Source organism: Ursus arctos, unplaced genomic scaffold (genome assembly GCF_023065955.2).
Source record: "Ursus arctos isolate Adak ecotype North America unplaced genomic scaffold, UrsArc2.0 scaffold_24, whole genome shotgun sequence".
NCBI classification, from domain to species: domain Eukaryota; kingdom Metazoa; phylum Chordata; class Mammalia; order Carnivora; family Ursidae; genus Ursus; species Ursus arctos.
Genome location: NW_026622919.1, coordinates 36,298,860 through 36,324,142, shown reverse-complemented (window position 1 = coordinate 36,324,142; position 25,283 = coordinate 36,298,860). Strand labels below are relative to the sequence as shown.

The window sequence follows — 25,283 nt, the reverse complement described above, 5'->3', positions numbered from 1 at the left end:
ATCGGAAGCTTCACAATGATATGAGATGAAGTCCCATTATAGGACTGGAAAAGTATTTGGTGCTTTGCATAAGCTATATGACCCTAAAGCAATTCTATCCATCAGGTATTATTATTTTTTAAAGATTTATTTATTTATTTTATATAGAGAGAAATGGGGGAAGGGCAGGGAGAGAGGGAGAGAGAGAATCTTCAAGCAGACTCCCCGCTGAGCAGAGAGCCCGATGTAGGGCTTGATCCCACGACCCTGAGATCATGACCTGAGCTGAAATCAAAAGTCAGCCACTTCACTCATTGAGCCATCCAGGCACCTGTATGCAGCGGGCATTATTCTCCCCATTTTACAGTAGATGAAACTAAGGCTTAAAGTGTCTAACTGATTCATCCAATGACACCCAGCAAGTAAGTGTCAGAGCTAAGACTGAGTTAGTTGAGATGTAAAAAATCTTGTTCCTTGGGAGGCCCGGGTGGCTCAGTTGGTTAAGCATCTGCCTTTGGCTCAGGTTATGATCCCAGGGGTCCTGGGATCGAGCCCTTCATGGGGCTCCCTACACAGCAGGGAGCCTGCTTCTCCCTTTCCCTCTGACCCTCCCCCTGCTTATGTTCTCTCACTCTCAAATAAATTTTAAAAAACTATTTTTAAAAATTTTAAAAATCTTGTTCCTTGACTTCGTATTCTTTTCCACATAGGCCCATTGTCTTCTGGCAAAACCCAGGCCTTAATGAAGGCTGTTACACCCAGAAATTACAGGGGGGCAGAGAAGAGCTAGGGTTCAAAGGCTATTCAAGGAGTCAAACTAGTGCAGCAGCTGGAGTACAGCTGTATAGCTCCAGGACGCACGGACCTTCCATCCACTGAGAGAGAGAGCTCTGTGCATGGCCAATGTCATGGCCAGTACCTGGCCTCCCTCTCCAGGATAAACAGGAGACACAATGCGGTCTCTGCCTTGATAAAAGGTAACTACAGGGAACCTACAGAACCTTAATGATAAAATACTGGAAATAGCACACTAAGGTCAGGAACAAGACCAGGACAATGGCCATGGTGCTTCTATTTGACTTAGTACCTTAAGTGAGTCTAGCCAGTGCAGTAAGACAAGAAAAAAAAATGAGATAAACACCTTTTTGAGGGTAACCTTTTTTTTTTTTTTAAGATTTTATTTATTTATTGGAGAGAGAAAGAGCAAGCATGAACAGGGGGAAGGGGCAGAGGGACAGGGAGAAGCAGACCCCCTGCTCAGCAGGGAGCCTGACTCGGGGATTGATCCCAGGACCCTGGGATCATGACCTGAGCCAAAGGCAGACGCCCAACTGACTAAGCCATCCAGGCCCCCCTCAGGGTAACCTTTGATGAATAATATAACTAGCTTTAATTTAAACTCCATGCATCGCAGAGCTTTCTCCAATGCCCTTCCCCAACATACTACGTTGGACAATATTAACTCTACCCAGTACTATTCCGTGCCGGAACACAGCAAAAACCTAGCAGGATACGCACATTTCTAAATCCCTTATCTCCTCCTGGCTCACATCTCAGGGACACATAGCCCATTGTGGTTTTTGTTTTTTCCTTGTTTTGACCATTTTTTAAAAAAGATTTTATTTATTTGAGAGAGAGAAAAATCATGAGTAGGGAGAAGGGGCAGAGGGAGAGGCAGAAGCAGACTCCCTGCTGACCAGGGAGCCCGATGACTCTGAGATCATGACCTGAGCTGAAGGCTTAACTGACTGAGCCACCTAGGCACCCCAACCATTTTTTTTTATTCAGATTTATTTCCCCTTAAACCTCCAGTTCACTTTATTTCTTTTTAAGTTTGTTTATTTATTTAAGTGATCTCTACACTCAACGTGGGGCTCCAACCCAGGACACCAAGATCAAGACGTATATACTCTTCTAACTGAGCCAGCCAGGGACCTCTCCAGTTCACTTTAATACCAACGACATCTCCCTTCTCCATGTATGTGTCATGCTCTCATAAATTCCCTAGGGGAAATTGGAAAGAGCTGATAAAGTAGATCTCTGATCCAGATTTTAGGGTGAGCTAAGCTGAAAAAAAGGTCAAGATGTGTAGCCTTCGCTACTATCTGGGCAAAATATAAAGAAGAATTGTATCAAAACAGTTACATATTCACAGATGAAGGCAACCTGAGGATGGAGAGAAGTAGGGTTTTGAATGAGACAAATTCGAGTTTGGATTCTGGGGCTGCCCCATGTCCTTGGCCTTGCTGGACGCCCAGAGTCTGTAAAATGGAAGGATTCCCCATGCCACAAGGCTGTCCTAAGATCTAAATGAGATGCATACAAAGGGCCTAAGCACATGAAAGCCTTGATAAACTTGCCTTCTGGACTATGGCAGACACTAGCGGTTGCCCACTCGACGTCCAATTCCTCCACACAACTCCCTCCTTTCTAGTAGCACCCCCATTTCCTTCCGATGGCCATAGCACATGCTTAAGGAAAGCCTGTCTCCAGCCCCAGCTCCAGGGCTATTTTCTGGTTGATCTGAGCCGATCACAGACCTATTTCCCTTGCCATGATTTAGATGTGGGTTCAGGAAGCAATCCTGCACTAATAAGATCTGAGGTAATTCTGCTTTGGTTGGAAGTTGAGTTTTAACTTAAAAGGACACAAGGACCACGTTCGTGCCTGTAGATATTGTCATGTCTGGATTGATGCTCAGAATGGCTATACCCAGGCCTTAATGAGGAGAATGAGCTTGAAGACAAAACCAACACAAAAGGAGAGCAGGGCAGAAAGAGAAAAGGGGCCTTACACCCCTTGACATTGAGCCACTGAATGAGCCAACCTTGGACTTCATGTAACTGGAGATAACGTCCTTATTGTCGAAGACTCTTTAAGCCAGGTTTTGTTACTTGCGACAGAGAGCAGCCTCAATGATACATGGACCTTTAGCCCAAGAGTCTTTGAGAGTTCAGGTGCCTGACTTAAAGTCAAGTGCTAGCTCAAGAGGGACCCAATATTAATTTTATCTAATCTCAAACCTGGGACATACAGAGTTCTCTCTAGAAAGATACATAAAAAGATACTTTGGGGACTTAATGACTATTTAGATCAGGAGAAAAACATTCCTGCATTCCTCCTTTGCCATCTTAAATGCACGAAAGCCCACCCACTCATATAGTTAACCATGACTGAACTCCCAGACTATGAAAGAGCAAAAGGAAAGAAAAATTGAAATGGGACCTCTTAAAATGGATCTTGAGCTCGGGGTGCCTGGGTGGCTCAGTCGGTTAAATATTTGTCTTTGGCTCGGATCATGATCCAGGGTCTTGGGCTCGAGCCCCATGTAGGGCTCCCTGCTCCGTGGAGGGTCTGCTTCTCCCTCTCCCTCTGCCCCTCCTCCCCACTCGTGCTCTTTCTCAAATAAATAAAATCTTTTTTTTTTTTTTTTTGGTTTTATTTATTTGAGAGAGAGACAGCGAGAGAGGGAACACAAGCAGGGAGGAGCTGGAGAGAGAGAAGCAGGCTCCCCACGGAGCAGGGAACCCGACGCAGGGCTCCATCCCAGGACGCTGGGATCATGACCTGAGCCGAAAGCAGACACTTAATGACTGAGCCACCCAGGCACCCCAATAAATAAAATCTTAAAAAAAAAAAAAAAAGGATCCTGAGCTCCTAGGCGACAAGTGCACAAGAAGATGAGTGATAGAGAGGGGTTCGATGTCTGTCTAGACCATACTTGATGCATAAGGAGGGAGGGTGTCAGGATGAGTGTGCACCAGACACAGAGGCAGACACATAAGCAAAGGCAGCAAGAGGCACTTGGGCAGGACAGCCAGCCTGGCTCAAGGCCGCGAGGGGAACTGCTCGGTGCAGTGTGCCCCGATGGCGTGTGCGGGGGCAGCAGGCAGTGCGAGAGAAAGCTCTGGTCCTGCAGGAATGTCACAGGTGGTCTGGAGCAGCAGCGAACCGTCAGCGAGGCCACCTGGGTGATGGCCCTGGCACCCTGAGCTGGAGTTAGCGCCCGGTGGGAAGAGAGCTGCGCGGATGGGCAACTAAAAGTAACATGGAGACCCAAAGAGTCCTGGCTTAGGAATCAGGAGTCCTGGGTGCCGGCTGCTGTTCTGCCACAGGGACTGTCACTTCTCCTCTTTGGGCCTCAGTTTCCCTCTCTGTAAAGTGACAGCGTGGGGCATATGATCTTTACAGGCCTCTCAAACCCCATTATTCCGGGGTCCTGACCCACCACATACAGGGAACAGGGCAGATCTGCCCAGGGCAGCGGTGGCAACCAGGCTCCACCTCGAATGCCCACTCCCACTAGTAGGTCGTGCCTACCTGGAGCGCCGTGCGGAGAAAAACTGCAAAACACTCCGAGTTCCACAAAAAAAGAATGCTTGGGAGACTGGGGAGACCCCCTGGGGGGGTTGCTCAAAATGCCCAAATGCTAGGAGTGGCAGGGATTTGCCATCCCTCGCTTAACGTACCGTTTCCTACGGCGGTTGCGGAAATATGCCAACCTTCTGGGGTCCTCTCTGCCGGCAGCGGCAGCGGGGCCGGGCTTCCCCCAGTCTTAGGCTCCCCAACCCTGTCCTCACGCAGGCAGATACCTTGGAGCCGGTCTGCTGCTCGCTCCCGACCCTCCACGCTTCCTGCTTCTGTCTCTGCTATGTTCATCATCTTAATGTCCTATCTTCCCCCCTGGAACTCTGACCCCCCCTTTTCCTGCAGCCAAGACACAACTAATTAATCACGACAGGCTCCCTAACCAAGAAAGGCAACCTTCCTTTAAAAAATGTGGTCAGTAAACAATTCTGATCATTTCTCTACTTTGCCTTTTATTATTCCTTCCCTTGGTGTCCTCACCCCCCCACTCCCCCCCACCCCAGCCAGGGCTACAGCTCTCAGATGGATGGCCCCAGTGCCACTGACAGACAGGGAGCTGTTGCATACACTAGGGCACCAGGCTGTGGTACAGCTGCAGGAAGAGAAGGGTAATTATATTGCAGCTCGGAGCCACCGGCAATGAATTTCTGCATAAAGGACTAGATTTGCCATGTATTATTTACGCCAGCATCAATTTTCCCAGCTGGCTCTATTTACTGTGCAAATTCTCTCCTGTCTGTTTATGGGCAAGGCCATGGTTCAGCACCTCTGGCTACTCTATACCGTGGAGGGGCCTTACAGGGCACCATGCATAATAAACACGTAGCTGGATTCACTGTGGCCACATCCTCCCTTCCTGTTAAATTATATCCCTGGGACTGCAGCAAGCTCACAGTCTCACCTAGTCATGGTGATGCATGCAGGTGTGTGAAACCAAATCAGCAAGAGGAAAAAAAGGAAGAACCGTTCTCTGGAACCTCACAGGGAACTGAAAAACACCCTTCTGTGGTGGGGGGGGGGAGAATTAGGTGGCTCTGGGGCTCAGGGTATTTCCTGTTTGTATTTTTTAAAAGCATGACATAGATAAAGAAGGGCTTTGCATTTGCAAGATCACTTCCACCCCGTAACTCAAAGACAAAGCTAGGGGAAAGGGAGCTCCAACTTACAGATGGAAAAACAGAGGCAAAATGAAAAAGAGAAAGAGAAGCAGAGGCTTTGGGGCTCAGTCACTGCGTGAGGATGGAGCACGGGCACGATGCTGACACACACGGTTCTGCCCAGTCACTAGCAGGCTTCTTCATGAGGCTGGAGGCCAGGGTGAACTCGGCTCCCACAGAAACATACATGATAGAAACAAGGAAGAAAACTTGGTCCCGGTGTGAGTTTCTGGGTCCTTCCACCACAGCGTCCTCTCTCGCCTGTAGCTCTGTTTTCACAGAAAGAGAAGCCGAGGAAACAGAGATGTCTCTTCAGCCCAGCCCAAGAGCTTCTACTGCAGCCCCAAGTGCCGGGTGGCAGTGAACAACAGCAGCTAGTGTGCACAGAGGCGGGGCGCCTGATGCCCCCCCAATCAACAGCACAGTCATATCTGATCTCCCTGGGATGCTGGGCTCTGCTCTGGAGGCCCCCAGGTCCCAATGTCTACCATCTCCTGGAAACCTGTTGGCTGGAAGAAGACAGGAGGCAAGGGTAAGTTTTCGAGTTAAGCAACTCAAGCGGGCAGCCTCTTTGGTTGCCGGGTCTCAGCGTCCAAGAATTCCTCTCTGAGACACCTGGGCGCACAAACACCCTCAAGGGCCCAGATTCCTGGCTCTCCCCTGTGGCCGGCTCACCAGACGCGGAGATTTGGTCAGACATGCCCTGCGCCGACTGCCCGATGCTCCCGCTCCTTCGTCAACGTCCAGGAGAATCCGGGTGCTGGGTACAAAGCTCCAGGAGCGTCCGAGGGCAGGTTTGAGGTCCCCACTGTCCCTGTCTCGGATCACGTGGTTGGTTACCTGAGGCAGAAAGAATCAAAGACTTCCAGATCGATAATGCTGGTGTAGAGGATATCTGTTCCTCCTGCTTCATTCTACAAGTGGGAAAACTGAGGCCCAGCACAGAGAAAGGACTTCCCCAAGGCTCCCTGAGTTACTGACATCAGGTCTGGAACTAGAACCCCGGGTCCTCACTTGTGCTCAACTCTTTCCACAAAATCACCATGCCTCAGGCTTGACTCCGGCAGAAGGTCGTGGGGCATGGGTCTGGGAATAAGTGGCACTGTCTGCACTTTGCTGGAGGGAGGCCAGTGGTGGGCTTGCACCACGTACACCCCCACCCCAGGAGACAGGCATTCTGCAACCACATCCGCCCAGCCCTCCGTGGCAGGGGGTACACCTGTGTGTAGGGGGTCGTGGGAGCTTCGAAAGGGAGGTCGTAATCTGGTCAGTCGGTTCTCCTCTGCCCAGGATAGTCACAGGTAGGCAGCCCGAGCCTCACGATGTCCTCTTAATCGGGGTCTCCCCACCGGCCCCCCAACTAGGGGCAGGGGGCTGCAGCATGTTCATCACTGAGTCCCCACCGCCCAAGCCAGGGCCACCAGCAGGTGACCATGTACGTCCTGAAGTCAGGACAGGGAGGCCCTGGGACTCAAGAACAAAAGAACACTGCTGGTGGGTGTACGAATTAGTACAACCTTCCTGGAAATTTGGCGATAAATCGACACATTTAAAAATGTATGTATTTCTGGGGCACCTGGGTGGCTCAGGTGGTTAAGCATCTGTCTTCCGCTCAGACCACGATCCCAGGGTCTTGGGATCGAGCCTGGCATCGGGCTCCCTGCTCAGCAGAGAGCCCGCTTCTCCTTCTCCCTCTGCCCGCCTCCACACCCCCTCCCTGGCTTGTGCTCTCTCTCTGATTCTCTTTCTCTCTCTCTCTCAAATAAATGAGAAAATCTTATAAAAAATAAAATAAATTACATAAATTTTTAAAAATGTGTGTATCCTTGACTCTGTAATTATAATTTTAGGAATTTGAGGAAATAATATGAAATGTGCAAAGTAATTTAGATATCAGGGCGTTCACTGGAGTTTTACTTAAAGATTTATTTATTTATTTTAGAGAGAGAGAGCGAGAACGTGAGCGGGGGGGGGGGGGAGGAGTAGAGGGAGAGGGAGAATCTAAAGCAGACTCCCTGCTGAGCACGGAGCCTGATGTGGGGCTCAATCTCACGATCCTGAGATCATGACCCGAGCCAAAATCAAGACTCCAACACTTGACTGACTGAGCCACCAGGCACCCAGAGTTTTACTTAAAATAAAGGAAAATCAGGGGTGCCTGGGTGGCTCAGTCTGTTGAGCGGCTGCCTTCAGCTCAGGTCCTGATCCCAGGGTCCTGGGATCAAGCCCCGCATCCAGCTCCCTGCTCAGCAGAGAGCCTGCTTCCCCCTCTCCCTCGGCTGCTCCCCCTGCTTGGGCTCTCTCTCTCTCTGTCAAATAAATAAACAAAATCTTAAAGAAAAAAATTATAGAACACTTCTTAAAAAATTAAAAAGAAAATAAAAGAGGAAAACCAGTAATGACCTACAAGCCCCAAATCAGGAAGGAGATCATTACAGGATACCAGGGGTTGGCAAACTATTCCCAACAGGCCAAATGTGGCCCCAAAATTATTTCTGAAAGTCAAGTTTGGCTGGAACATAGCCATGCCCTCTGTTTAGGGACTGTGTGTGGTTGCTCTCACGTAATCTAGGCAGAGCTGAGTAGCTGTGACAGAAACCATATGGCCATAAAACCTTGACTGTTTACTATCTGGCCCTTTACAGAAAAGTTTGCTGAGCCCTGTAACACAGGTATTAAATAAAATATGTAACTGCTAAAAATGGCATTCTTTTTTTTTTTTTTAAAGATTTTATTTATTTATTTGACAGAGACAGCCAGCGAGAGAGGGAACACAAGCAGGGGGAGTGGGAGAGGAAGAAGGCAGGCTCCCAGCAGAGGAGCCTGATGTGGGGCTCGATCCCATAATGCCGGGATCACGCCCTGAGCCGAAGGCAGACGCTTAACCGCTGTGCCACCCAGGCACCCCTAAAAATGGCATTCTTAAGGCATCTCTTTAAAGACATGGGAAATGGGGGCGCCTGGGTGGCACGGCAGTTAAGCGTCTGCCTTCGTCTCAGGGCGTGATCCCGGCGTTCTGGGATCGAGCCCCACATCAGGCTCCTCCACTATGAGCCTGCTTCTTCCTCTCCCACTCCCCCTGCTTGTGTTCCCTCTCTCGCTGGCTGTCTCTATCTCTGTTGAATAAATAAATAAAATCTTAAAAAAAAAAAAAAAAAGACAGAAATGGAATGAGATGAATTTTTTTTTTAAACAAGGTTATAGTTTAACTGGAAAGCTGGTTAGAAGTATACGCATATATGCAGAGAAAAAAGATCCTATGGAGATATATAAAAATATTAATACGTTTTCTGTGGATGTGGAGATTTACTACAAATTTGACTCCTATATTTAACTATTTTTTATCCTATGAGAAGCACGCAGACTTAAAAAAAAAAAAAAAAAGTCCTCCATAAGCAGAAAAAGTTACTTTGAAAGCAAAAACATCCCTTTCCCTGAAGCACCAGAAAAGGTAAAACTATAGGGACAGAAACCAGATTAGTGGTTGTCTGGGGCTTGGGAACCTTTCTGGGGTTACCGAAATATTCTGGATCTTGACTGTGCCTTGTAACAAGCGTGGATGCGTTAGTATCCATTAGCCAAAGTTCAAATGAGGAGAGCGTTACTGCGTGTGAATTACTCCTCAATAAACCTGTCTTAAAGTAAAAGGAAACCAAGACTGTCCCTGACCCCTTGGCTCTTTATGTCCAGTCCCATCACAGTCCAGGACTCTAGATGGCCCAGGGAAGTTGGGCTAAGATCGTTTCCTAAAGGGTCATGTTGGGGGTTAGGTTGCCACTTAAGGGAAGTGAACAGCTGGAACTAGAAATCGAATTCATCCCGCCCTGGCAAAGCCCAGACAGCAGAGGTAAGAGCAGCAGGCCAGCCAAGCCCACTTCCTCACCACCACCGCCACGCCAAGGTCCCGGGCCAGGGTCTTCAGCTCTCGAGCCAGCTGCATCATCAAGGCCAAGCCTGGAGGAGGAGAAGCAGAGGGCGAGGGCAGCAGGGCACCTGGGACTGGGCTGACCAGGGACTGGATTTCAGAGCTGGGAGGCAGGATCACATCCCGGACCCTGGGCTCTGCCGCACCTCTTACCTTCCCTCTGCTGACCTCCCAGAAGTGGGGAGACCACTGCAGTGACCGAGTCCACAACCACCGCCTTTGCAGCCGCCGAGCCACTACTCACCTGGGGAGAAGCAGATGCCATAAACCAGTTGGCCTCTAGGGGGCGTCCACTATAGGGCATCCTGCTCCTTCATCAGAAACTGGTAAGAAATAAGTTCTCCAACCCCAAATACAGCCGTGCAGACATCACGGAATTTCAGTAAAGTCTTTTTTCCCCATCTCCGTTTGTAGTATAATAGATTTTACGGAAGATTTGGGTGGAGAGAGGGGGTTTAAATCACGGGACATCACAGATAACCCAAAATAATTAAATTTGAGAAATCCCTGTTCCAAGTTCTGTGGCCCCAGTCACGAATTTTCTTTCTTTCTTTTCTTTGTCTAAGTTATTTTTAAGGTAATCTCTACACCCTGTTTGGGGCCTGAACTCACAACCTTGAGATCAAGAGTCGCATGCTACACCCACAGAGCCAGCCAGGCTCCCAGTCCTGAATTTAAGATTTTTTTTTCCCCTAAAGATTTTATGTATTTGAGAGAGAGAGAAGGAGAATGTGCACACACATAGGGGAAGGAGAGAGGGAGAAGGAAAAGCAGACTCCACACTGAACGCAGAGCCCAACGCAGGGCCCTATCCCAGGACCGAGATCACAACCCGAGCCGAAATCAAGAGCTGGATGTTCAACCGACTGAGCCATCCAGGAGCCCCAAGATTTTTTTTTTTTTTTTAAGTAGGCTCCACACCTAGAGTGGAGCCCAACTCGGGGCTTGAACTCAGGACCCTGAGATCAAGACCTGAGCTGAGATCAAGAGTGGGATGCCTGGGGTGCTTGAGTAGCTCAGTTGGTTAAGCAGTCGGCTCTTGATTTCGGCTCAGGTCATGATCTTGGGGTCCTGGGATCTAGCCCCATATTGGACTCCCCACTCAGCGGAGATGCTCCAGGATTCTCTTTCTCTCTCCCTCTGCCCTTCCCCCCACTCGTTCTCTCTCTCAAATAAATAAATCTTTAAAAAAAAAAAAAAAGAGTGGGATGCTTAACTGACTGAGCCACCCAGGCACCCTCAGTCCTGAATTTGCTTAGTGGCCATCATTCTTCTTATGGCCAGCCTCCCCCACCACCAACTTGCCAGGCTCCTCTTCTCCCTCTTCTGCTTACTCCCCAAATCCCTAACTTCCTTTTTTTTTTTTTTTAAGATTTTATTTATTTATTTGACAGAGAGATAGAGAGAGCCAGAGAGCACAAGTGGAGTGAATGGCAGAGGGAGAGGGAGAAGCAGGCTCCCCACTGAGCAGGGAGCCCTATGCAGGGCTCGATCCCAGGCCCTTGGGATCATGACCTGAGCGGAAGGCAGACCCTCAACCGACTGAGCCACCCAGGCACCCCCAAATTCCTAACTTCCTGTGCTGAAGGGGTTAGCCGTCTCTTTACTTCAGTCTCCTTCAGGGCCTCATCTTCTGTGTCTTAAAGCAGTTCCAAATACAGACTACCCAGACAGCCATCTGTTAAAACCATAATCTTTTGTCTCCACACACGTATTAGCATCGTCCTACTTTCTTGGACCTAATCTCCCTTACTCTTTATATCCAAGTCATTTGCTGATTCTGTTTCCACAACTTTCTTTCTTACTTCACGCTGGCCAAATCTTGGACATTCAGCATTATCAGGTCTTTTGCATGTCTTCCTTCCTTGTCCAGTTACTGACTCTCAGCCATCCGCTTGTCTGAGAGGATGGCAGAAAAGAAGAGAAGCTAAAACTGAAATCAGCTTAACTCTTCCTCACTCTGGCAGAGGTCAAAATCTCTGGCTAAAACACGACAGCCGGCCTTTCACTGCTGGTACCTATGGAGCGATCAGGTCATCGTGGCACACAGACCCTAAAGTGGCCCCTTGACCTCTACCTCCAGGTATTCAAGCCCTTGTGTAACCCCCTCCCCCAACTGTGGGTGAGTCCTGTGGCTGGCTTCTGACTAATACGGTGTCAAAGGTGTTGGAATGCCACTCTCTTGAAGAGGCTCTGCTATATGGCAAAAGTAATGGTACGTCACTCCCAAGATGACATTGTTATATGAAACTGCATGTTGCATTTTGCTCTCTTTTTTTTAATTTAACTTATTTATTTGAAAGAGAAAGAGAGACAGTGAGAGCATGAGTGAGGGGAGAGGGAGAAACAGACTCCCCACTGAGCACAGAGCCCAGTGAGGGGTTTGATCCCCGGACCCTGAGATCATGACCAGAGCTGAAGGCAGAGGCTTAACCGACTGGGCCACCCAGGGGTCCCTTGCTCTCATTCCTGTGCTGTTTTGATGAAGCAAGTGGTGGTGCTGTGAACTGCCTATGGAAAGGCCCACAGGGCAGAGAACAGTGGGAGCATGGACAACTGCCAGCCAGACACTGAACCGCCTGGGAAATGAATCCTGGTGACAACCTGAGTGAACTTGTATGCAGAATCTTCCCCTGTTGAACCTCCGGATAAGAACACAGTCCAGCTGCCATCCTGATTACCGACTATTGAGCTCCTAAGCAGAAGCCCCAGCTAAGCCCTGCCCAGACTCCTGACCCATGGAAACTGTGAATAGTAAACGTGTTGTTTTAAGTCATGCCGCTTGTGGTAACTTGTTATGCCATAATGTAATATATACTATCATAATGGTCTTCCAATAAAAAAAAACACAAGTCATTTGACCTGGGAGTTGAGAGATTTAGTTCTTACCCTAATTATGCAGTGACTTTGAGCAACCTACTGAACTTCTCTGGTCCTCCCTCTCCTCATCATAGAAATGAGAGGGTTGGATTAGATCAGGGCTACTTGACTTCATGTCTCAACACACATGGGTCATAACCAGCTATGGCTCCTACGGCAAGTCTCTGTTCAACTACTAAGTATTCTAAAGTTTGTAAAAATCGTTTACTCTACATACAGTCTTGGGTATGCCCACAGGAACATGTTACGCTTTGGGGTCAGAGAAAGTTTAACATGAATCGAGCTATTCTAAGATGTCTTTCCAAATCTAATAGCCTGTAAATCGGTACACCAAATCCTGTCTAAACACCCAGCAGGTGTAATGGGGTACCAACCCCAATGCCACTCTAAAGCCCTCTCCCTTGCTAACGGGATTCTGGGTGTGTTCAGGTAGTGGGCACAAGTCTGACATCGTGGAAGGTGGGCCAACCCCTAGTCTAAGAGACACACAAAGCTCCATCTTGGCCAACTGGATGTAAGGTGAAGTCTACTTGTGGGTTCTGGAGAAAGATTTTTCTCAGGGCGCTTGGGTGACTTCGTCGTTAAGCATCTGCCTTCGGCTTGGGTCATGATCCCGGGGTCCTGGGCTCCCTGCTCAGCGGGAAGTCTGCTTCTCCCTGAAATCAGCTTAACTCTTCCTCACTCTGGCAAAGATTAAAATCTCTGGCTAAAACACGGACAGCCGGCCTTTCACTGCTGGTACCTATGGAGCGATCAGGTCATCGTGGCACACAGACCCTAAAGTGGCCCCTTGACCTCTACCTCCAGGTATTCAAGCCCTTGTGTAATCCCCTCCCCCAACTAATCACCCCCTAACCCCACATCAGGCTCCCTGCTCAGCAGGAAGTCTGCTTCTCCCTCTCCCACTCCCCCTGCTTGTGCTCCCTCTCTGTCAAATACACAAATACAATCTTTAAAAAGAAAGGAAGGAAGGAAGGAAGGAAGGAAGGAAGGAAGGAAGGAAGGAAGGAAGGAAGGAAGGAAGATTTTTCTTTCCTGATAAAAGGGAAGAAGTGCAGAAAAGGGGCCATCTATTATTACTGCCCTGAATACGGGTGTTGATGTGCGAAGACATGATGCACAGAGCTATAGCAGCCACTTTGCAGTTGTGAGGGGGAAGAACAAGAGAATCAGACACACCAACCTAGAGCCCTGATGCCATGGACCTGCCAACCTCCAGACTCATGAGAGATAATTAAATGTCCTCAAGGTTCAAGTGCTTGTCACACAGACTCTATTACTTGCAGCTGAAAGTAGTCCTCAGTGATCCAGGGAGGGGGTGAATGCAGAAATGAATACAAAATGATCCATGTACTCGAGGGTCTTACTGTTTAGTGGGGAAGATGGGCAGGTAGACAATGAGGCACTCAGGAATGAATTAAGCACGCGGGAATCCTGTCCTGGAAGTGGCAGCATGGCTGGAGTCACCAGATGGCGCATCAGCATTTCCCAAGTCTGTCCTAGGACACCTGCCCACATGCAGACAGCCCCGGCAAGCCGGGTGAAGCAGGGAGGGGTAGAACACCGGGCTCACCTGCTGGGACACAGTGCCTCGGAAGTCCTGTAGCACGTCCAACATCTGGAAGATGTCAAACGCACGCACCACCTGGATCCTCTGGAGAGCTCCTGCCTAAAGGGGTAGGAAGGAGGAGGGGCTTTGGATAAGAGGGAGCAGGGGCTCAAGCAAGAGAAAGAAGGATTTTAAAGCTGAGCAGAGACACCGAGACATAAGGACTCCGGTCCAAGCTGGCAAATGGGCTCTGTCTCCTGGGCCAGTTCTCACAGTGGTGGCTGCCTGGGTGCCGAGCGGCAAAGCCAAGTCACAGCCCAGTGGGAAAGTACGGCAGGTCTGATTAGGAATGTCTGCCATGGCAAGAAATGGGAAGGAAACACAGGCGCTGCGTGCCTGCCAGCCCTGAGTGAGGGTGTGCAAGGAGCTGGGTCACCTGGAAGATCAGTGTGGGTAGCACCCAAGCTGGGATGATGTCGTAACACGGGATGCTTGAAGAACACAGGAAGAATTGATAGAACAGCGTGTTTCAAAGCCAGAAATGACTGGTCATCCAAAGGGCCAAAATTCTTGTGATGTAAGAGATAATGGGATCTTTCCGTGTCAGAACCTCAAAGGAACTCGACCTTCCTGCCCCCTACCTGCTCCTCCTCAGCTGGGGTTCTGGCCTGAAGTAGCTGGAGGATGCGGGAGGCTGTCAGTCCTCCGTTGGAATCAATGTACACAACGTTCTGCTGCAAGCCATAGGCCACGTTTGCAGCCACACAAAGACACACCTGAAGAGACAGGGCACTGGAAGAACTTGAGCCCCCAAAGAGGGCCCAGAGTGGGAGCCCCGAAATCCTGTCCAGATCCCAGTGACACGAATGGGCCATATTCAAGCCCGACTCCTCCCCACCCATCTCTCTGAATCACACATACATTGGTAGAAGTTCCCCCAGGGATCCGGAGCTATGCACCCACCTTCCCCCCTTCCCCTCCACCCCACGTCCTCCTGGTTGCTGGCCACCCACGTACCTGGGTTTTGCCACTACCTGGACCTCCTGCGATCTCCGTCACTTCTCCAGTGTAGAGACCAGCATCAAGCAGTTTGTCTAGGCTGATGAAAGAAGGGGAAGAAAGAGAATAACTCAGCGAACTGGAGGGAACAGAGGGGAGTAGGAACCAAGAAGAAAGGCAAGACGTTCCTCCCAAGCACTGGCTCTGTCCAGAGACAATCTGAACATCTCTAGGGAAAGAGGGCGCGGCTACAAGCTCCTCGTTGGGCCCCTCCTCATCCGTTCACTCTCAGCCTGAAGATCACTCTGCTGTCCATAGAGGTCTCTGCCATCCCAGCAAAGGGTCCTCCTTCCATTCTTGACCTTAATCCCTCACGGGTTTCCTTGATAGCATTTTCCATAATTTGTCATTTTTAAACTTTGAAATAATTATAGACTCATAGGAAGTTGCCAAAAAAAAAAAAAAAAAAAGATTGTACAGGGAGGTCCTGTGTACCCTTCCTCTCACATCCCCTCATGGCGGCCTCTCGCACTGTAAGATGTACTGTACTGCCGAACGACATCGCAAGCCAACCTCAGGGCAATCTACAGAGCTTATCCAGATTTCCCATGTTCCGTGTGTGTGTGTACAGTTCTATGCAATCTTATCACGCGTGTAGGTTTATGCAACCACAAGCCAGATATAGAATATTTCCATCATTACAAGTCTCCCTCGTGCCACCCTGTTAAAGCCACAGCCCTCCATTCCATCCCGAATCCCGGCAACCACCAATCTGTTCTCCATCTCTGTTAGGATGTTATTTCAAGAATGTTACGCACACAGAATCGCACTGTATGGAGCCGTAGTGGCTGGCTGCTTTCGCTCAGCATCATTCCCTTGAGATCTGTCCAAGCTGTTGTAGCCACATCTGCTCCTTATTGAGCTGAGAAGTAGCCCACGGTATGGATGCACCAGTCTGTTTAACATTCACCCACTGAAGACTGTTTCAGCTCTTTCCACGTTGGGGCAATTGTGAATCAAACGGCTATGATCACTTATGTACACATTTTTGTGTAAATCTAAGTTTTTATTTCTCTGGAATAAATGCCTAAGAATACAACTGCCAGGGGGCGTCTGGCTGGCTCAGTTGGTGGAACATGGGACTCTCCATCTCAGGGTTGGAAGTTCGAGCCCCACGTTGGGTGTAGAGATTACTTAACAATAAAATATTCAAGGGGCCCCTGGGTGGCTCAGTTGATTAAGTGTCTAACTCTTGATTTTGGCTCAGGTCATGATCTCAGGATTGTGAGACTGAGCCTGGCATAGGGCTCCGTGCTGGGTATGGAGTCTGCCTAAGATTCTCTCCCTTTGCCCCTCTCCCCCATCTCTAAAAATTAAAAAAAATAAAAATTAAAAAATTAAAAGAACACTACTGTTGGGCTCTATGGTAAGCACATGTTAACTTTCATTTCTTTTTTTTTTATTTAAATTCAATTAATTAACATATAATGTAATATTTGTCTCAGAGGTACAGGTCTGTGTTTCATCAGTTGTATATAACACCCAGTGCTCATTACAACACATACCCTCCCCAATGTCCATCACCCAGTTACCCCCTCCCCCCACCCCTCCCCTCCAGCAACCCTCAGTTTGTTTCCTATGATTAAGAGTCTCTAATGGTTTGTCTCCCTCTCAGATTTTATCTTAGTTTTCCCTCTCTTCCCCTATGATCCTCTGCCTTGTTTCTTAAATTCCACATGTCAGTGAGATCATATAATTGTCTTTCTCTGATTGACTTATTCCGCTTAGCATAATACCCTCTAGTTCCATCCATGTCATTGCAAATGGCAAGATTTCTTTTTTTTTTTTTTTTTGACGGCTGTAGCACGTTAATTTTATAAGAAACTATAAACGACTTTAATGAGTGGCTATGCCATGTTACTACCCTACTAGCAATGTATGAGTAATCCACTTTCTCCACATCCTTACCACCATCTGGTCTTGTCACCACTTTTTGGTGTGGCCATTCTGGTAGATATGGTAGGTATGTAGTAATATATCTCACTGTATTTGTTTGTTTGTTTGTTTGTTTGTTTGTTTTTTAAGATTTTATTTTTTAAGTAATCTCTATACCCAATGTGGGGCTCGAACTTACAACCCTGAGATCAAGAGTTGCACACTCTAGGGGCGCCTGGGTGGCACAGCGGTTAAGCGTCTGCCTTCGGCTCAGGGCGTGATCCCGGCGTTGTGGGATCGAGCCCCACATTGGGCTCCTCCGCTATGAGCCTGCTTCTTCCTCTCCCACTCCCCCTGCTTGTGTTCCCTCTCTCGCTGGCTGTCTCTATCTCTGTCGAATAAAATAAAATAAAATCTTTAAAAAAAAAAAAAAAGAGTTGCACACTCTACCTACTGAGCCAGCAGGCGCCCCTCACTGTGTGTGTGTGTGTGTGTGTGTGTGTGTGTGTGTGTGTGTGTGTTTTAAGATTTTATTTATTTATTTTAGAGAGAGCATGTGCGCACATGCAAGCAGGGGAGGGAGAGGGACAAGCAGACATGGGGCTTGATCCCACAACCCTGAGATCATGACCCGAGCCGAAATCAAGAGTCAGAAGCTCAACCGATTGAGCCACCCAGGTGCCCCTCACTGTGGTTTTAATCTGCATTTCCCTAAGAACACACGATGTTTGACATCCTTTCGTGTGATCATTTGCCACTTAAACATCCTCCTCGGTAAAGTATCTGTTCATGTCTTTTGCCCATTTGCTAACTAGATTGTTTCACTGTTGGGAGTTTTAAGAATTATTATTATTATTATTTTTAAGATTTGTGCTTGTGTTCTCTCTGTCAAATATATAAATAAAATCTTTTAAAAAATTACTTATTTATTTCAGAGAGACACAGAGAGAGGATGAGCAGGGGGAGGGGCTGAGGGAGAGGGAGAAGCAGACTCCCCGCCGAGCAGGGAGCCCAACTCGGGGCTCCATCCCAGGACCCCGGGATCACGACCTGAGCCGGAGTCAGAGGCTTAACCCACTGAGCCACCAAAACACCCCTTAAGAATTCTTTAAATATTCTAGATGGAAGTCCTTTGTTGAATATGTCACTTGCAAATATCTCCCCCGCTCTACAGCTTGTCTTTTTCTCCTTTTGCAGAGCAAAAGTTTTAATTCTGAATTCATTTTTTAATTTTATTTTTTTTGATTAAAAATTTTATCTTTCTTTTATTGATCACACTCTTGGTGTCAACTCTAAGAATCCTTCGCCTAGCCCTAGTTCTCGAAGATTTTCTCCTCTGTTTTGTTCTAAAAGCTTGACAGTGTTAGGACACCTGCCTGGTCAGCTGGAAGAGCATTCCACTCGATCTAAGGGTTGTGAGTTTGAGCCCCCCATTAGGTGTAGAGATTATGTAAGATCCTAAAAAAAAAAAAAAAAAAAAATTCAGTTGGAAATATTTGTGGGTCTGTTGCTAGGTTCTCTATGCAACTCCACTGATCTGTTTCTCTCTCGCTTAGCGGACACCACACCTGTCTTGGTTACTGCTTTATAGTAAGCCTTAATGTTTGGCAGACTTATTCCTCCAACTTTATCCTTTTTCGAAAATGTTTTAGCAATTCAAGGTCATTGGCTTTTCCATGTAATTATTAGAATAAGCCTTATTTTCACCAAAAAAAAAAAAAAAAATCTGCTGGGACTTTGGTAGGAACTGCATTGAGTTTATAGGGCAATTCAGGGAGAACTGACATCTTTACTAGGCTGAGTCTTTCAATCCATGAATACAGTGTGTCTCTCCATTTATTTGAGTCCTCTTTGATTTCTTTCATCAGCAAGTTTAAATTTCCAGCACACAGCTCCTATACCTGCTGTTAGATTTAGACCTAACTATTTCATTTTCTTTGGAGCAACTGTAAATGGTATTACGTTTTAATTTCCATTTCCACGTGTTCGTTTTGAGTACATAGAAATGCAATTGATTTTTATGTGCTGATCTTGTATCCTGCGGCCTTGCTGAATTCACTTAGTTCTGGGAGTTGGTGATTATTTTCTATGTGCTTGTTTTTGTCTCTCTTCCCCATTTGGCCCAAGGCACCCAGGGGCAAGGACATTGGCACAGTGCTGGAAACACAGGAGACACACAATAAATGTTCCCGGAGAAACAAGTGGTAAAACAGGAGCATTTAGTTCCTATGTTGTCACGCTCTGGCTGTGGAAGCCTTCGGGTAAACTCAAGACATGGCCAATTCCGAATCCACGTTCTGTCCTTGAACTACCAGGAAACAGGTCACTCACCACACTGCGCTCCCTGCCCAGCCTGTGGGCCGAAGCCGCTCCTCCCAAACCACAGCCCATACCGACGGCTCTGCGTCCGGACCTCACGCATCCCTTTTCCAGCCCTGCGAGCACCTTCACGGGGTCCAGTACTCTGAAATGGTTCTCGAAGACCTCCCATGACCCTTCTGTGCATGCCAAGCAGCACCTTAGAAAAAACCCCATCGATTTCTAGTCAGAAGACCCCAGGATTATAAGCACAGGTCCCTGCCAGTCAAAGCACTGGTCACCACTCCAGCCCTGTGGCTTCTCCCATGGGGATCAGACAGCAAGTGACTCCATCGCAGCAGAGGCTCTGCTGGTGTGGTCCCCGGACCGGGAGCAGCATCACTGGGAACTGGTGTGAAATGCAAATTCTCAGCCCCCACCCCCCCACACCTGCTGCATCAGAAACTGGAGAATATCTGAGTTTCCACAAGGCCCCTAGGTGATCTGGACATATGCTCACGTTTGAAAACCACTAGGCTAGACTAGTGATTCTCAATCCTGCCTGCATATTAAAATTACCAGAGGGGTTTTGAAAACGGGGTCTGTAATAGCAGTTTCCAGGGGCGCCTGGGTGGCACAGCAGTTAAGCATCTGCCTTCGGCTCAGGGCGTGATCCCGGCGTTATGGGATCGAGCCCCACATCAGGCTCCTCCGCTATGAGCCTGCTTCTTCCTCTCCCACTCCCCCTGCTTGTGTTCCCTCTCCCGCTGGCTGTCTCTATCTCTGTCAAATAAATAAATAAAATCTTTAAAAAAAAAAATAGCAGTTTCCAAACTTGTGTGCACTTCGGAGTCACCTGGGGACTTCAAACACTACTGATGTCTGCGTCCCAACCCCAGAGAATGTGATTTAATTGGTCTGCAGGAGGCATGACCTTGGGGATGTTTAAAGATTCCCCAAGTGATTCTTCTTTTTTTTTTAAGATTTCATTTTATTTTATGATTTCATTTATTTATTTGAGAGAGATAGAGTGAGCAGGAGTGGGGGGGGGGCAGACTTCCCACTGAGCAGGGAGCCCAACGTGGGACTCAATCCCAGGACCCTGGGAACATGACCTGAGCTGAAAGCAGACGTTTAATCAACTGAGGGACCCAGGCGCCCCTAAGATTTTATTTTTAAGTAATCTTTACACTCAGCATGGGGCTCGAACTCACAGCCCCAACATCAAGAGTCACACACTCCACCGACTGAGCCAGGCAGACACCCCTCCCCAAGTGAGTCTATTGTGCAGACAAGTTTGAGAGCCATTGGCCTAGAGCAATAAAGTCAGAATTTCCAAAGGTGGGACCCAGGCATAAATATTTCTTAACCTCCCAGATGGTTCTTTTTTCTTTTTTTTTTCTTAAGATTTTGTTTATTTATTTGACAGAGAGAGAGAGAGCACAAGCGGGCAGGCAGAGAGGCAGGCAGAGGCAGAGGGCAAAGCAGGCTCCCCACTGAGCAAGGAGCCTCACATGGGGCTCAATCCCAGGACTCTGGGATCATGACCCGAGCCAAAGGCAGTCGCTTAACCAACTGAGCCACCCCGGCACCCCCTCCCAGATGATTCTAATGTGTAGCCTGGCCTAACCCACTGGTGTTGACTCTCCAGACCAGAATTGACCTCATTCTTTTTTTTTTTTTTTTTTTTTTTTTTAAAGATTTTATTTATTTATGTGACAGAGAGACAGCCAGCGAGAGAGGGAACACAGCAGGGGGAGTGGGAGAGGAAGAAGCAGGCTCATAGCGGAAGAGCCTGATGTGGGACTCGATCCCGGATCGCCAGGATCACGCCCTGAGCCGAAGGCAGACGCTTTAACGACTGCGCTACCCAGGCGCCCCAAGAATTGACCTCATTCTTGGCTATGAGGATGCTGCAGAAGGAATTCCCAAATCCTCCTCTCAGCTGACTTCTCTCCTGTGTTCCCGGTATCACGTCTCCTACCGCCCAGGGGACCCTCCCACCAGTCACCTCTAACTCAGTGGTGAGAGACCCCCCCCCCCCACCTGCCTTGTGCGGCAAAACCACACCTGGGTCTTACCACCTGTTTTGAATACAACTGATTCTGGGACTTCTCCTTCACCTTTCCCTCAGAATTGGCTTTTAGTCTTTTTTCAGCCATTCATTCCAACATGGCCTAAATACCCGGTATTTCCTGAAGGCCTTACTCTAAAATGAGGGAGATACAGGAGCGTCTGCGTGGCTCAGTTGGTCGAGCGTCTGCCTTCAGCTCAGGTCACGATCCCAGGGTCCTGGGACCGAGTCCCAGTCGGGCTCCCTGCTCAGCAGGATGCTGCTTCTCCCTCTCCCTCTGCCTGCTGCTCCCCCTGCTTGTGCGCTCTCCGTGTCAAATAAATACATAAAATCTTAAAAAAAAAAAAAAAAACGTTTAAATAAGTAAATAAATAAAATGAGGGAGATAGAGATGAACAAGACATAGCTCCGGCCTTCAGGGAACCACTTATCTGCCCCAGTCGACACAACTCCCTGCAGGGTACACCGCAGGCTCTATTGTCCTTGTGAAGACTCACAGTGCGCACCAGGCTCCGGATGGCCCACCCCCAAAAAGCTCGTTTACTTTGGGTGAACGAAGCATTTCCCAAATGTCTGACTACGTAACTCCCCGCCTCCCCTTTAAAAGTTATACCCGTCCGGTGTCCACAGAAAGCTGTGAGCAGGCCTAGAAACCTAGCGCCTCATGGCTCTTCACACCTACCTCCCACCACGCAGCAAGGCCTGCCGCACCTCTGTTCGATGCGTCTCCTGCTGTCACCTGCCCTGGACCGGACTCACGCACCCCACCACCCCCATCTCTCTCTTGGCCTCTCTCCCGCAAGCCTCCCTGTCCCCCCCCAGCGACAGCTCCCTTTTGCATTAGGGCCTCCCACCCGCAGGGAGGCAACAGGGCAGGCGAGTCAGAGTCACGAGCACGACAGATATGACCTCAAGAGCCTGGTGTCCTACTTACTAGCTGAGCGAACTTAAGCCAGCACTTAACGTGAGCCCCCGTTTCCCCATCTCTCCAATGGCAGAGTTTTACCATAATGTGCTCATCGGTGGTGGTGGAATAAAAAGGAAATCATGTGCTGCGAAGTGCAAGCTCAGTGCCGGGGTCTCGGCAGGCACCCAGAGAAGGCCTGCCTCCTCCACAGAGCTTTCTGGAACCACTCCGATCTCCCTTGCAACGACCCACTGCCGCCGCAATCCCGTCCATTCACCACTGCTCCCTAAGCGCTTCCTCTGTCTATGCTGGTTTCATAAGCTCCTGAAGCCCCAGGGCCAGATCTGCTTCCGGTTCATCAGTCCCTCCTTCTGCTGCCTCCGCATGCTTCCACCTCTCTCCTGCTCACCTGCTCTTCTATCCACCCACTAGACCCCACGCTCATGAAGCGCAGGAGCCGTGACACGCTCCTACACCTATCATGTGCACATATCTGACACCTAGTAGGCATACAGTCGGTGCTTAATGGATAAAAGACTCAGATCCCCACCTGGGAGGAGCAAGCCCCATACTGTGTGAACCTTGCCAAGAGAACGTGTCAGGAAAACAGCAAGGGCCAAACCAATCCAGAGCCCAGGCAGAGTTCCTCATCAAATTCCGCACACACGGGCCAGGAAAGAGGTCAGACTCCCTTGGCCAGAAACTGGCTGTTGTCTTCCAACACTTTCCCTCTCCCAACACGGCAGAATGGAAGTCCTCCACGGAAGCTCTCCTGGCCCCTCTCGCTGCAGAATACGGGGAACACACCCGGTTCTGATCAAGTACCCCAGGGCTGCTCCCACCACTCCTCGCCCCTCCACATCCTCTTGGGCTAAACTCAGGTTTGGTTAATAATCACTAACACGAAGGGTTACTGAGAAGATTATAAAATGTAATGGCAGTGGCCTGCGCACAGGAGGCACTCAGTATCAGTCCTGCCACTTCTCTTGCCCTATCCTTAGGTGAAGTGGGAAGCAGGGCCAGAGCGGAGTTGTTCTGATCTGTTGAATAATAATGAAATACTGACATCTTGTGTTGTAGGATAGTGGTTCTCCACCAGAAGCAATTTTGCCCCCCTTGGGGTCATTTGGCAACATCTGGAGACATTTCTTATTGTCACAATATGGGGAGAATGCAGGTACAATTGGTATCTAGTGAACACAGGCCAGGGAATGCTGCCAAAAATCCTATAATGCACAGGACAGACCCCCTCACCCCCAACCAAGTAATTACAAATCCCAAAATGTTAGAAGTGTGAAGTCGAGAAACACTGTTACAGTGTAAGAGAACTCAGAAGTCCTGACCAGCTGTCCATGTTGTCCCCATCACTGCTTGAAAAACGCTGCTCTCTCTAGATTCAGGCGTAAGAGGCCACCTCCAGCCTCTCACCTTCCTCCCCAAGCCCACATACAAACCTTCCGATGCCAGTGGACAGGATGGCCGTGGAAGTCTTCAGTTCCTCGTACAGATCAGCGCCATTGCAGGGGAAGGCTGAGAACTGGGCCAGCAGCACCCTTCGCAGGGCAACCAGGGCCTGCGGAAGGGGCAGGGGCAACTTCAACCCAAAGCAGCCCAGAGTACTCAGCAATGGCCGGCCAGAGGAGGGAGCATCCCGGGGTCTCAGAGGCTCCCCCCACCCTACTTACCAACCTCGGGGAAGCCTTTGCCTCTTTGGCTCAGTGGTGAGCATTTAGACTCACCCAGGTTTGGAGCATGGAGATGGGCAGCTCACCTTGTAAGACAAGCCACATTTCTGGGCTACGTCCTCCAGGTCTGCGGAAACCAGGTCCACCACTGGAAACAAACCCCACGTGGTTGATCGGTAGGAAGGGAGGGCGCGGGCTTTCCCCACTCGGCTTTTCCTCTACCTAAAGTGGGGTGACGTTTCTACCTCGGGGCGGGCAGTCTCAGGGGGCCTAGGTAAAAGCACAGAGCCGCAGGGCCTGGCGAGGCGCCCAGGGGTTCTGCCCTCCCCCGGAGGGGGGGGGGGCTCGGCAGCCTCCACTCCCGCCTTCCCGAGCTTCACAGAGAGCTGGGGATAGAGACGGTGGGGACGGCCCCTCCCGGGTCCGCCGGTGCTGGGGGCGCCGAGTCCGCGCTGTGCCCAGCTGGGTGGCGCGCACGCGGTCACCTGTTTTGATCCCGCGGCTCCTCAGCTGCCCGACCGTGTCCTGGGTGAGGCCCGGGCACAGCCCGGCCCTGAGCACGCCCATGTTCCCGGGGGGGCGCCGGGCTCAGGGCTGCTCGTCCATCCGCGGGACTCTCTCCCCACGCCCAGCCGAGCCCCTTTCCGGAGGAGGGGCGGGCGGCGGCGCGGAGGAGGCGGCCCCCGCCGGGTCTCTGCGGTCCAACCCCGCCACTCGAGCCGTGCCGCGCTTCCGCCTTCCAGGAGCCAGGGACTGGCCTGCAGCGCCATCTGCTGGCCGCGCGGCGACTGGGCGGTTGGGGCGGAGCCGCGAGCGGGCCGGAGCCCCGCCCCGCCCCGCCCCGCCCCGCCCCCGCGCCCTTCGGACGGGCGCCCCCAGCGCACTGCTCCCGCCCACCACGCCCCGCACCCGCGCCCGCATCCTCCTCCACCCGCCCCGCCCCCCCGCCCGCGCGCGGAGACCATGCTGCGCGCCTCCCGGCGCCTGCTTCTGTTCTAAACGCTGGGCGGCGGAGTCAGCCAGACGGACCATTCCTGTGCTCAGGCACCTATCTGTTAGTGACGGGGACAGAGAAGAGGAATCAAAGATACCGGGTAATTACAGATTGGATGGCAGGTGCTAAGAAGCAGCAGAGCGCGGAGAGGGCATCTGCGTCTCTATTTTTGAAGGAAAAAAACCATTATTTTTTGGATGAATAGCAACAACAAAAACCCTGATGATTTGGAACATAAAAAAATATGATTTGGCGTTTTTAAATGTCCTTTGCTTTGCTTCGTCCTCTGGAAGACGTAACACAACGTTGCAGGGTTACCTCCTCACAATCCAGTGAGGCGGGTGCTGGTTTTGTCCCCATTTCACGGAGGCGGAAACTGAGGCTCGGCCCCGTGCAGTCATTTGCCAAAGGTTATACAACCTGGAGGTGCAGAGCCGGACTTAGAATGGACAAATCCGCATCTGAGTGCAAAGCCGGTGCTGTTTGAACAGCCTCTCTTCCTACTCCCGAAGTCGTGTGTGGGTTTTCCTATG

The 25,283-nt window shown here is 49.8% G+C and overlaps 1 protein-coding gene across 3 annotated transcripts; it reads right to left on the bottom strand.

The window, feature by feature from the left end:
• Positions 1 to 3,396: 3,396 nt before the first annotated feature.
• On the bottom strand, positions 3,397 to 24,511 carry RAD51D (RAD51 paralog D). Of its 3 annotated transcripts, XM_026517605.4 has the most exons (10): positions 24,242 to 24,511; positions 23,843 to 23,904; positions 23,526 to 23,644; positions 14,876 to 14,957; positions 14,500 to 14,634; positions 13,883 to 13,978; positions 9,583 to 9,673; positions 9,388 to 9,458; positions 6,180 to 6,344; positions 3,397 to 6,013 (listed from the first exon to the last, which is right to left on the bottom strand). In XM_026517605.4, exons 1-10 carry the CDS (start codon positions 24,321 to 24,323, stop codon positions 5,930 to 5,932), a joined length of 987 nt encoding a protein of 328 aa, XP_026373390.1. In that variant the 5' UTR covers positions 24,324 to 24,511; the 3' UTR covers positions 3,397 to 5,929. The 3 variants fall into 3 exon arrangements, with proteins under 3 accessions (XP_026373390.1, XP_026373391.1, XP_057174106.1); XM_026517606.4 differs by lacking the exon at positions 14,500 to 14,634 and having other exon boundaries at positions 24,242 to 24,504; XM_057318123.1 differs by lacking the exons at positions 9,388 to 9,458; positions 9,583 to 9,673 and having other exon boundaries at positions 24,242 to 24,504.
• Between the last annotated feature and the right edge of the window lie 772 nt (positions 24,512 to 25,283).